This window comes from Solanum dulcamara, chromosome 8, assembly GCF_947179165.1.
Source record: "Solanum dulcamara chromosome 8, daSolDulc1.2, whole genome shotgun sequence".
Lineage (NCBI taxonomy): Eukaryota > Viridiplantae > Streptophyta > Magnoliopsida > Solanales > Solanaceae > Solanum > Solanum dulcamara.
The window spans coordinates 76,861,166-76,874,157 of NC_077244.1; the positions used below are offsets into that span (position 1 = coordinate 76,861,166).

The 12,992-nt window shown below is 38.6% G+C and overlaps 2 protein-coding genes across 2 annotated transcripts; both read right to left on the reverse strand.

The window, feature by feature from the left end:
• Positions 1–305: 305 nt before the first annotated feature.
• Positions 306–3,981, reverse strand: LOC129901521 (uncharacterized). The gene is made up of 2 exons (XM_055976726.1): positions 3,282–3,981; positions 306–1,110 (listed from the first exon to the last, which is right to left on the reverse strand). Exons 1-2 carry the CDS (start codon positions 3,827–3,829, stop codon positions 888–890), a joined length of 771 nt encoding a protein of 256 aa, XP_055832701.1. The 5' UTR covers positions 3,830–3,981; the 3' UTR covers positions 306–887.
• Positions 3,982–4,779: 798 nt separating this feature from the next.
• Positions 4,780–12,697, reverse strand: LOC129901347 (uncharacterized). The gene is made up of 3 exons (XM_055976496.1): positions 12,285–12,697; positions 12,136–12,178; positions 4,780–5,180 (listed from the first exon to the last, which is right to left on the reverse strand). The coding sequence occupies exons 1-3, from the start codon at positions 12,552–12,554 to the stop codon at positions 5,029–5,031; spliced, it is 465 nt and encodes a 154-aa protein (XP_055832471.1). The 5' UTR covers positions 12,555–12,697; the 3' UTR covers positions 4,780–5,028.
• Between the last annotated feature and the right edge of the window lie 295 nt (positions 12,698–12,992).

Here is a 12,992-nt window from a genome sequence, read left to right on the forward strand (position 1 = left end):
TTATAAAGTTATATTATAAAGTTAAAATTTCAAACAGTGTTCTGCCTCCATCTTATATGTTGATATTTTGTACTAGAATTCTTTTTAAGAAGCACCGCTCTTTGTTTTTTATTAGATACTATGAAAACCCGAAAAACCCGAAAAAACCCGAATAACCCGAAAAAATCCGAAAAACCCGAGAAAAATTAATATCGAAAAACCCGACTTTATTGGTTTGGTTTGGTTTATAGATTTAATAACCCGATACAAATGGTTTGGTTTGGTTTATAAAAAATCTGAACCAACCCGATCCATATACACCCCTAATATAAAGGATCAGAAGTTCAGAATATTCAAAACTTGTCTAAAATACACTGTCATTTTACAGTCTGATCAACTATAAAACAACTCTCCACAAATGGTTGGCGGTTTTCTAAGATGCAGAGAACTTACAAGGGAACACAGGCTAAATATATCAGAAGCAAGGGTGTTGACTGGAACACACTTAGGCAACTAAGCAACATGAAAACATTTGTACAGAAAGTGCAATAATGAAATACAACAGAATACACTGCACCATCACCGCTGCTTAGTATGGATATGTCGGAGATATTAACATGGATATGGAGGATAATTCGCTACTGGTGGGGGAGAATTCTTTCCACATGATGTTTCTTGAACAAATAAATCATTGGTCATCTTCGTCTCTTGCATTCCCAGTTAAAAGTCATTTTCTCAAATAAGCATCGCAGAGGAACACTCTTGAGAAGTAAATGACCTGTATGTAAATGCTATCTCGCCTTGAAAATTCCTCAGCCCAAATATACCTCCACATCATAAATCGCCCAGGGTTGAGTTGTTAATGATGTCACTCAAACAAGTCCAGCCAGGACGTTCTTAAACGAAATTCAGGGGAATATTTTGAAGTGAAAAAGCCATGAAATGACAAAGGCAAAAATCATGCATGCAAGCAGGAAATTCATGATGCGGCGTCCATGCCAGAATCTTCGGGTTTCAGAAAGGACTACAGGTGCACTCGATACTCCCACAGTGGCTATTGTAGCATTGCTGGATTCACTTGCTTGTCCTCCAATAACGTTCACCGCTAGTGCACCACAGATTTCACAAATCCTGGATCATAGACATCCAAGCAAGGATAAGTGGAGTCACATACAGAGGATTGCATACAGTTTGGTTTGGGATTGCAAACGGTTCCATATTGTCATGTTGGCTTATAGCCAATTACCACACACTGAAAACTAAGCTAAAATCTCAGAAAAGAAATGACATAACAGAAAAGGTACTTAATGTCCCTTTCCTTCCTAACCAACATGTCATTGCATAACAATCAACTATAGATTTTTCTTTCTCTAAGCTATATAGATGTATATCTTAGCTGGACATGACAACATCATGCTTGCTCATTAATACACCAGGGAAAAATGTATACCATTCCCACCCCCTAATTTTTGGAAAGTTTATGCTGTCCCACCCCTTCAAAAGAAAATGAAATAACAACCTTGGCTTTACCAATGTCATTGTTGAACAATAAGCAACACATTACAGAAAACTCATGGAAGCAATTGTCTATCGCCATAGTAAGAGTTTTATATGCAATATGGCAGGCAATAAAACATGTTATAAACAGAACACTACGAGAAACAACGGTTTATCCCACCGCGAATCAATGGGAAATTTGTGCTATAGAACATGATTTTCCCAAGCATTTCCCACCGAACCAGCTCACTAGGAAAATGCATGGTGGGAATCAGATTCTCACTAAAATAGTGGGGAAGTTCTTATTCACAAAAGGAAAGGAGCAGTGTACAAACAATGTGGCTACTTCAAACATGACAAAAATTGCATCAAATCCCTTTGATGCGGAGAGGGAAGTAATATGCATGTTCCAATATTCCTGGATGATGCATCAGAGGAAATGACAAAACTAATAGCTCAATCCTATTTTTCTTTTAAAGACATGCTTTTTAATCTAAACCAGGCCATTTAGTGGAGACATACTTTTCAAGGTCTCGTATATCTGATATCCAGTTTTTCATGTCATTTATCAACCACGGCAAAAAGATCAGGATCTAGATGCAGATGTGCTAGCAGTGCAAGATACTAAGAGCTTGTTTGGATGGGCTTATTGCTTTTGGCCGTAAGTTAGGAATTCTAACTTATGACTTTGGCTTATTTTTGTCTTTTTGCCTTAAAAACAAGTGCTTACAAGCACTGTTTTATTAAGCCAATCCAAACATGCTCTAAATTAGGACCAGTGACATAGCAAATAATACCAATATCAATCAAAGTTTAGTGTTCTGAAGAACAAAAACGTTTAATACACAGTATTCAACTATGTTACTTAGAGTCTTCAAAAATGTCGACAGGTGCATATTGGATCCTCCAAAGTAGTGCATTCTTGGAGGATCCGACACAGATGCGGCAACAATTTTGGAGAGTCCAGGCAACATAAGTATCCACGGAGAAGAACAATTTTCAACCTGCTGAAGAAAGCCATAAAGAATGTTTGTTGGAGGCTAAATAAATAAAGTTGGAAACTTGAGTATCTATCAGTCAAGTACCTCAAGAAGCTAAACAAAGATGAAATCTTGGTTGTCCCAATGTTATGATAGGAGTTAACCACATAACAACCAAACGACTATACCAGTTTACTTCATGTTCTAAACTCAACCTTAAACAAACCACATAGGATCCTAAAATTTCAAGCTCATGTACAATGAAGTCGTAGAAAATTATGTTTATACACCCCAGACGAAAGAACAAACCGGGGAAAGAGCTCTAAAATAGAAGAGAGGATTATCTGCTGTAAGAAAAGGATATCAAGTGATATTTCTGCTATCAACAAGAACCGGATACTCTAGCATTTTATTTTCATTTTTGAAAAAGAAAAATCGGGGGTTAGGGCAAGGGGAAATGGGGAGGGGATTACAAGATGGGGTATTGAATCCTCACCTACAACAATGTGAAAGTTCAATTAGCCAACCAACTAAGCTACTAAAATTCTCCGAAATTATGGTTAAGTAGTATTGAACCCAAGAAATTCAAATTGGTAGAAGTTAATTTTCTACAGAATTCATTTCACAATTCCAGCAACGCAAAAGTAGCCACAGAGTTTCTCATCTTCATAAACACATAAAGAATTATACTTCATACCATGAAGTTTTATTTGACGAATAGATTCAAAGAATGTTCTGACAAAATTACTAGTGCGAGTATATGAGAAGATCACATTGTTCATGAAAATAGTAGCTAGAACAAGGGCTAGAGAGTCATTGTCTTACGTGTTTCCCTTGATTTTGAACCAAGTTTCAGCACAGTGTTTGTGAGCAGCTGCCAAATCACCTTTGCAAGAACAGCCCAATTCAATGGCCATTCCTCCAGAGGCCTCTAGGAGTTGGTCATCATCACCAATGCCACCACATTTCAACAAACTCAAATGACAAATCCTACAAGTTTTCTCTTCTTTATGCACTTTCAACTCCAATTCACCACTCTCCAAATCAATCTCTTCATCCGGCAACGGACAAGACCCTCTTTTGATGTGCTCACGACGGACCAAATTACCCTCAGACCTCATAGAAAACCCACATTCTTCGTAACGGTAAGACCCACCTGCCACAGAGCCTAAAGGAGAGTGCCAAGACTGGTCTGAGTCGGAATCGGAGAACCGGAAGCTCCCATCAGTTGTGGTCTCGCTGCTCGCTGCCATGGATGGCATCCGGCGCCGGCGCCTCCGTCGGCGTTGACGGCGGCGCTGACGGCCAAGATTAGCATTGTCGCCACTGACATTTGCCTCAATGTCAGTGTTTACAGTGTCAAAAGTTGACATCTTTCAGTACCCAGTACAGAAAAAACAGTATTTCAGCTCACAGATTGAAGAAAAGAGGAAAATACTTAAAGGAGTTCATGAAAACTTCATGATTTGAAGCGTGAGAGAAATGGGGTCAGAAAGAAAATGACTTTATTTGACTATGTTGGGAGTTTTTTATCTTCTGCTTTCTTGCTTTCTTTCTCAAATTTAATTGTTAATTGTAATGCTTATTCATTTATTTATTGTAGAAGTGTCGTTTCAAAGTAAATCGAAGTAGCTGTATCACATCGATATGTAACCCCCTATTTAGACTTTTGGGCCTCCGGATCCAACTCGTGTCATTCCAACAATCGCCAAGCAGCACCTCAATATATGATTGCACACAGTAACTAGGAGTCCTATCACATCTAAGGCCAACTTCAATTCACCAAATCAAGGTTCATCTCGTGTAGAAGCTCTAAATCCATAATTTGGCCAAGAAAGACTGCACTGCTTTGCGCCCTGAAAGCGAAGGGAATGAATTTGACTGCTTCACCTCCATACTCATTTTTCTCCGTGTCCGTTCTCTTATTCTTCATTGGACGGGTCGGATGAGGAGACGCAAAAGGTGAAAAGACTATGCACACTTCTTTTTCCTGTGGTTCACGAGGAACATAACGAAAGAGGGAGGACATTTTATTCCAAGAACAGCAAATTATCTGTATTCTGGTTATCCTTTTGCCTAAGTTTTTGAAGGAAACTATCCTCCCTTCTAGTTTATAAATAAAAAATTAAAAAATTGCTCATTGTATGGGACAAACACTTCTGTTACATTTGGAATTGTGTATAGTAAGTTAAATTGCTTATTGAAATATTAGACAGAATAGTATAATGGTGAATGTTGAGAAGACTTGTCACGATATATTATGAATGCACAATGAGTAGTACAAAAAAATAGGGAGAGATTTAAAAGGAACGATCAGAAAGACTAGAGCAAATCTCTCTTGTAATTAAAAAAAAAAAGTCTATCATTAAAAACTTTAAAAGATCTGAAAATGTGTCCGCACATTTCCATCAGTTCTTTCTAAAGGCACCTGTTGCTATAACTTCATGGTAAAAGACAACAGCCTGAAGCTTTCATTGAATGCTACTTCATTGACATTATGGCACCACAAACAAAACAAAATTTGTAATGACATTGAAGATTCCAGTGCTAAAACAGAGTTAAGGAAACAGCTTCAAGCAGCTCGAACATCTGGATTAGGGGTACTTTCTTCGGCTTTCTTTATTTGATCAAGACTTCCCTCGGCTTTCTTAAAATTTGCAATGTACTTCCAGCACCTCTTATGTACGCCACTTATTTTCTTGGGTGCGTCAGCAATTGGTAAACCTGAACAGAGAGAATGGTTTAGTTACTTGCAGAAGACAAACATCGAAAATGGAGCATTAGTAAGTAAAGAGGAGTGATTTTTTAGGTTCATACAAAGATCTGAAAACACTTGACGAGATAGTGAAAAAACACAAAGAAAAATAGTCCCTAGGAAGTGGCGTTGTTAGATAAATATTAGTCTGTCACAGAGGGGAATTTAAATAACCCTTTTAGGACTATAATAACCTCTAAGTCTTTCGTTCCAACTTTTACTGGTGCATCTGGATGCAGAATGCACCATTGAACTGTTAAGACTGCACATTCCAATAAAACTGTCCTTCCTACAACAACAACATAACAGGCATTCCTCTTTTTTCCACCTCTATTTCTAACTAATCCTGAGTCAGAAACCAGAGAGATGCATCCAGTAAAAACAAATCCAAAACCAACACATTGCTCATGCTTCAAATGAGTGAGATCTAAACCTAATTCCATGATTTATAACAAGAAGTTGTTACTTGAGTTCACAGTTAATCCTCTTTCACAACTGTCACACAGCATTTATTCTGTTACCTCTTCATCTAATAATATTCACATGTTTTTACAGTCAATTCCTTACTAATCATTATGACCTCCTCTCCTGAAACAGCCCAAACACAGAAGGCAAGTTAGAGTGAAAAAGAAGAAGGAAAAAGGCAGAGTGTCGGAGAATGAAAAGGAGGCAAAAAAGGATGAGTTTAAGCCCATTTCACAGAGACAATATAATAATATCACACCATGAAAAATGAACTCACTCTAAGCAAACAATCGTATGCGGCTTTTAATATCTGAAAGTCAACCTTCTAACCTTTAGCCAATTCATTAGCTATACAGGTTGGAGGATAAGACGTTGTATTGGGTGGTTAAAATGTCAATTGAGAATTGTCAGATTCAGCATTAACAAACTCGGAATACCACAATCCTTAAGAAACACACACATATCTGCGTCTGACAACATATATTTTTCTTTTGACCACACAAAGAAATAGGTATTCTCAAAATTGCTCAATGAGCTGGCCTCTGTGAAAGCAGGAGAGGTTTTTTTGATACACAACATAAACATGTTTACTACAACTTAAGTTGCACTGCAGGTCATTTCTAGAAAGAGCTTCATCATATCTCGGCTAGTATACTGAACCAAGACAACAACAACAACAACATACCCAGTGAAATCCCACAAGTGGGGTCTGGGGAGGGTAAGATGTACGCAGACCTTACCACTACCTCATGGAGATAGAGAGACTGTTTCCGGAAGACCCTCGGCTCAAAATTCACAGCCCCAAGTAAGAGAGAAAAACAACATACATAGCATAATGGCAAAAAAAAGAAGCAAATTTTACAAGACAAGAACAATAACGATAGCAAAGTAATGTGATAATTAAAGGCAATCACAACACAACTATAAAGGCACGCCTAGACCTACAACCAACCCTAAACCGACACAAGGCAAGACACCATTCTATCCCTACTAGCCTTCTACCCTAATCCGCAACCTTCACTCCTTTCTATCTAAGATCATGTCCTCGGTGATATAGAATAGCGTCATATCTTGTCTAATAACCTCTCCCCAATACTATTTCCTGAATAGACCGTGCCAGCACATCCATCACCAAGGCAAAAAGAAAAGGACTCAGTATAGATCCCTGATGTAGTCCTATCTCAACAGGAAAATGCTCTGAGTCACCTCCCACCGCCCTAACCCGAATCTTGGCTCCATCATACGTCTTTTATAGCTCTAATATACACCATCGGGATACCTTTAGCCTCGAGGCACCTCCACAGAACATTCCTCGGAACTTTGTCATAAGCCTTTTCAAGATCAATGAACATCATATGAAGATTCCTTTTTCTTTCCCTAAATTTCTCCACTAGTCTCCGCATAAGATGGATTGCTTCAGTAGTTGACCCCTCCGGCATGAATCCGAACTGATTCTCTGAGATTGACACTCCTCTCCTTACCCTCAACTCCACCACTCTCTCTCATATCTTCATAGTGTGGCTTAGCAATTTGATATCTTAGTAATTATTACAGTTTTGGATATTACCCTTGTTTTTGAACAATGAGACCATAGTACTCCACCTCCATTCTTTGGACATCTTAGTTGTCTTCAAAATAACAATAAACAACCTAGTCAACCACTTCAAACCTGCATTGTTAATGCTCTTCAAAAAGTCCACCGGAATCTCATCGGGCCCGGTTGCTCTCCCCTTCCTCGTTCTGCTAATAGAACGTCTAACTTCCTCAACTCTAAAACACCTGCAGTAGCCAAAGTCCTGAAGACTATGAGAGTGCGCCAAATCACCCAGTACAATGTCTCCGTCCCTTTTTTCATTTAAGAGTCTGTGGAAGTAAGCTTGTCACCTTTGCTTAATAGAGGTCTCATCCACTAACACTTCACCTTCCTCGTCCTGGATGCACTTTACTAGATCCAAGTCGCGGGCTTTTCTCTCTCTCGCTTTGGCGAGCATATATAATCTCTTATCCCCACCTTTTTCCCCTGACTCAACATATAGGCATTCAAAAGCTGTCGTCTTAGCACTGCTGACCGCCGACTTTCCTTCCATCTTCGCCTTTTTATAGATATCTTTAAGCCTACTCTTCTCATCCTCATCCACACACTCCAACCACTCCGTATAGGCAACTTTCTTAGCTTTCACTTTGCCTTGTACTTCTCCATTCCACCACCAATCACCTTGACGACCACCAAAAATCCTCTCGATACCCCTAGAACCTCGGGTAGCTGCTTTTCTAATGTAACCAGCAGTCATGTCTCACATGTTGTTCACGTCCCCGCTACTACTCCCTAAACCAACCAACTTCTCCCCCAACTCCCGAGAAGGGCGGGAGTTAGGCCCCCCATCTAATCCTCGATCGGTCATAAAGGGTCTTCTTTCTCCTATCCCTCTCAATCTCCAAGTCCATCACTAAAAACTTATGTTGGGTAGTAATATTTTCACTCGAAATAACCTTACAATCCGTACAAAGGCCTATATCACCTATCCAGAGGAGTAAGTAGTCAATCTGAGTCCTAGCTATCGTGTTATTGAAGGTAACCAATTGATTATCCCTCTTCAGAAAATACGAGTTAGCAATAACCAACTCAAAGGTTTTAGCAAACTCCAGGAGAGATGTCCCGCCGCTATTCCTTTCCCCAAAACCAAAGTCTCCATGGACATCATTAAAACCATTAGAAGTTGTCCCGATATGACCATTGAAATCTCTCCCAATGAAAATCTTTTCGATACTCGGAATACCTCTTACTATCTCATCCAAATCCTCCCAAAAGAGCCTTTTGACTTCCTCATCTAGGTCCACATGGGGTGCATACGCACTAACAACATTCACAATAAGTTTGCTTATAACTAGCTTAATAAATATCAATCTATCACTGATCCTCTTTACCTCCACCACACACTCTCTAAGATCCGCGTTGACTAGAATATCTACTCCATTCCTATCTCTAGAACCTCCTAAGTACCATAATTTAAATTCGTCTACATCCCAAGCTTTGGTACCTACCCATCTAGTCTCCTGAACACAAGCTATATAAATCTTTCTCCTTTTAAAACTTTTCACTAGCTCTATGGACTTCCCTGTAAACGATCCTATGTTCCACGACCCTACTCTCAACTTAAGAAAGCCCGTCCCCCTCTTACCACTATTTCCTCTCGCCTTCAATCCCAATTGAGGACATGACCCTAGTCCGCCATCAGTAACCAGAGTCATTAAAACGATATGAACTATAAAGCGATAAACTGAGAACAAATAAATTCAGAGAATACAAGCAACGAGATAATAATTGACAATAGAATGTATAATAGAGAGACAACACACACCAGCTAATAGACAAACCAAGAACACTAAACACTAAGTGAAGAAAGGAAAATGAATAACAATACCTAAAACACTAATGGTAGAAACTAAGAAAGAAGAACACTAAGCAAACTGATCAGAAAGTGATGCTAAAATATAAATAGGTGCACAAATAATCAGTTGAGGAAAGGAAAGATAGAATCTGGCCCCGGAGAGAATGTGACAAAGATTCTGACCGAAATCCTAAACGTCGTTGGAAAAGTTGGATGTTGCCGGAATTTGCTTGAAGCCGCCGGAAAATGCAAGAGGAGACTAAAGGCTTCGCCGGAAAATTGCCGGAGAAGCCTTTTCAGACAGATCTGATCCTCTCCGGACAGATCTATGCCTTCTAGATCTCGTCGGAGTTGTGGCCGGAGCAGATCTGAACCGCCGGGTGGAAAAACTGAAAAAGAAAGAAGAAAGAAAGAGAGAGGAAGAAGAAGAGAAAAGTAGAGTGAGATAGTGCTCCGCCGGAGTAGCGACGGCGGCGGCGGGCAGTGGGTCTGCCGGAACAGTGCGTCGGCCAGTGGGTCAACCAATATTGAGAAAAAATTGTTTATTTCATTTCTATCTCAAAATATCAAGCAAAAAGAAGCCATATACATCCACATTTATCCTTTGATAAGATGCCAAACAGCTGAAGGCATTCACATTCACTATCTTTGATCCCCTCAATTTCTTCCTCGTCCATTTCCTAACAAGCTCTTCAATGATCTTTTTTGGCCAAAACTAAAATCAAACTCAATGATCAAGATAGAAATGATCCTTGCACTTCTTTTACTAGACAACTTAACACTGACACTTGCAATCAACTAGATTTTTTGTAAAATATAGGTAAAGCATCATCATCTCAAGAATAAAAGGCTAACACAAGGACTGCTGCACACAATACAAGTTGAGTGTCCATTCACTCTTTAAACCCACTTGTTATTCCAACAGAATACCACTAACTTACCAGATTGGAAGACGGAGAGAAAAGAAAACACAAAGCCAGTTGTTAAATACAAAAAATTAAAAACTGAGGACGAATACGATGCTACAACTTATGCATGACAAGCAAGAATTCCAATCTGACTCCTATTTGAGAGAGGCAATTGTTGGCAAAAAGCATTCCAAACAGAAACCTACTAACATATACAGCAAAAGTGTTCAACTAATGTATGCTTATTATCGCCTTATCAAAAAAAAAAAGGAGAAATGTGGTAACTCAACCCAGAGAAACTATCTGGATGGTTGCATTGAAGTTTGCACATCATCATTATAAAAAATTCACACTAAATACCAAAGTATGTTAGGATCGACTATATAGTCATATCTATCCAGTCCATTTTACTTCGCCCAATTTTATTTCAAAAATAAATGTATTTTAAGACACAAACTACAACTTACCACTGCTTTTTGTTCATTCTCAAAAATATGTAGGGGTAAGTTGGAGTTTGTCTTATGTTGTAAAGCATCATATTGTTTTATAAAGATGATGTTTAAGCAAGTTTGGATGTCTTGACAATTCCACTGGATAACTGTACCTCCCACTGGCACAGGCACCACGTAACTTTGTCTGCCACACTTAGGCAAATGGAAAGAAATTACCTAGCACTTTTTGCCTCAGCTGGGATTTGAACTTTAGTCTCCCATGGTTTAAACCCACTTTATTGACCGTTAGGTCACACCATCGAGTGCGATTTGAAAAGCATAATTTTGACATAAACTTGATCCAAGGAACAAAAAATGGGCAGGAAATTTGGACACTTTATGATCATCCAGTGAGGAAATCAGAGCTCAACACTAGAATTGAAAAACCCAATTCTCATGAATAAGAGACTAAGAGCTACAAACTTTGTTACTTGCACCACATAGCATTAGAGCCTATCTGGAATGAAGTTAAGAGAATGCAAAGTTTTCTGGTCTATGCTGCTCGGAAGGTTAAGAATAACAGATTTCAGTTTAGTAACATCACATCCAATTGAGATAAAGCATCTTGCTACCAACAAGGGTTTTGGTGGAGTGGTAAGTACTCTTTCATCCTTAACCAAGAGGTCTCGGGTTCGAGTCCCTTGGGTGCAGAGTCGCCTTTGTTAGGGAGCGCTTTACCCCCAAATGTGGGACTTTCCGGCACGAATCCGGATTTAGTCGGGCTCCAATGTGGGTACCGGACACCGGGTGGGAAACAAAAAAAAAAAGCATCTTGTTCTATTTGACTGGTTAAGGCTCAGCTACAAATCTTGATAATTATGCATGTTTAAAGAATTCATCAGGTTTAAATCAAAGAACAACAAATCCATGACAAGAAGCCCAAAAAAAAATCCATCATCTTTATGCAGAGGGATGGCAACTCATGGAATATTCTTTTAGGAGGCAATGTCATGATTGGAAAGCGAACAGTCTGCTTGAGTTATGGACCTAATTCCAGAAAGCAACAATTTATATGTGAGAGAAAAATATATGTACTTGGGGAGGAAAGAAAAAAACACATTTTACAGTGAAAGAATGCTATGAAGACAAATCTGGAGCAACGGAATAACGGACTATTGGTCATGGCAACTCATTTGGAAGACTAAGATCCCTATAAATCTTGCTTATCGTAGCTGGTTAGCACTCCTGCGAGCATCTCTAGCTTAAGATAATCTCAGAACAAGAGAAGTTGTTTAGGCTAACAGAGTATTATTTATGCAGGAGGCCGAAGATGTAATCACCTTCTCATATTTTCTGTGATAAAAGATGTAGGGGACAGGTTTCTGTGTCTTTTCGGAGTGTCGTAGGTGATATCCTAATCCCCATAGTCTCAAATATGTCTATACTAATTAGGAATAATGGAGAACTGGAAAATCTCACAGGAAGATATGGCAGGTGGTCTCTTCATATGCGAACTGAATGTTTTGACGTAATTCAATATCCCATCATGCTTTGAAAGCTAGAAGTTTGATGATCTTACTTGTTGATATGAACTCTGTAGTGTAAATAATCTAGACCAATTTTGGCTTCTATCAACTTGTCGAATTTTATCTAGGAGTTACAAGGCCAAAAGTACAGGATCCAATGAATGAAATCCTTTACCCAAAAAGGGAAAAGGAAAGAAAAACTCACCATCTCTATAAGCGAGTCCCCAAGCCTTACCGTGTCTACCATCCTGCAAAAACAACACATAAACCCTTAAACCCTAGAAAGTAAACCCCAAATGAAAGCCAATGCATATTACTATGGTTATTACATCCCCCAGAAAAAGAGAGAAATACCTTATAAAGATTGATTTTTGTGATTTCATAGGAGACATTGGCCCAATGAGTCTTGGCCATGTGATAACCGAGACCCCAATTAGGCAGAAACTGAGCCACCTCAAAAAGATTCTTCTTCTTCTTCCTTTTGGGCTTCTTAGGTCCATCAGCAGCAGACGATTCGGTAGTAGGGGTTGCAGTGCTCAGATTTCTGAGGAAACTGAAAGAGACCCTGAAGAAATTCGTAGCCTGGTTCACTGTAGCTGCTCTGTTTACGAGAGCATTAGCCATTTTTTCAGGTTATCAATTACAAAACTCTATTACTTTCTCTCTTGTTCAAATGGGTTTATGCTCAACCGGAGGAGAGAGACGAAAGTATAATTTGTTTGTTCACCCTTGCGGCGGAGCTCTTCGACAGGGAGAAATTATAATTTTTATTTATGAATTTATTTGATTAATTCTTATGTTTACTAACATTTTGACTTTTTTATTATTAAATTATATAATGTTTTTAGTCACTAGAAAGTTTGTATTTTAAGATAACTTTCATATTTTACATTTTAAGAGTGATATTAATAATAAATGATATTTTACTTTAACAAACTTAAGATAAAAGTTTTATTTTAAACACATAAGGTATTATCATTGGTATGCACACATAAAAATATTTTAGCTAAATAAAAAGAGAGTGAATAACTAAAACTTGCAAAAAAAATGTAAAAAATAAAT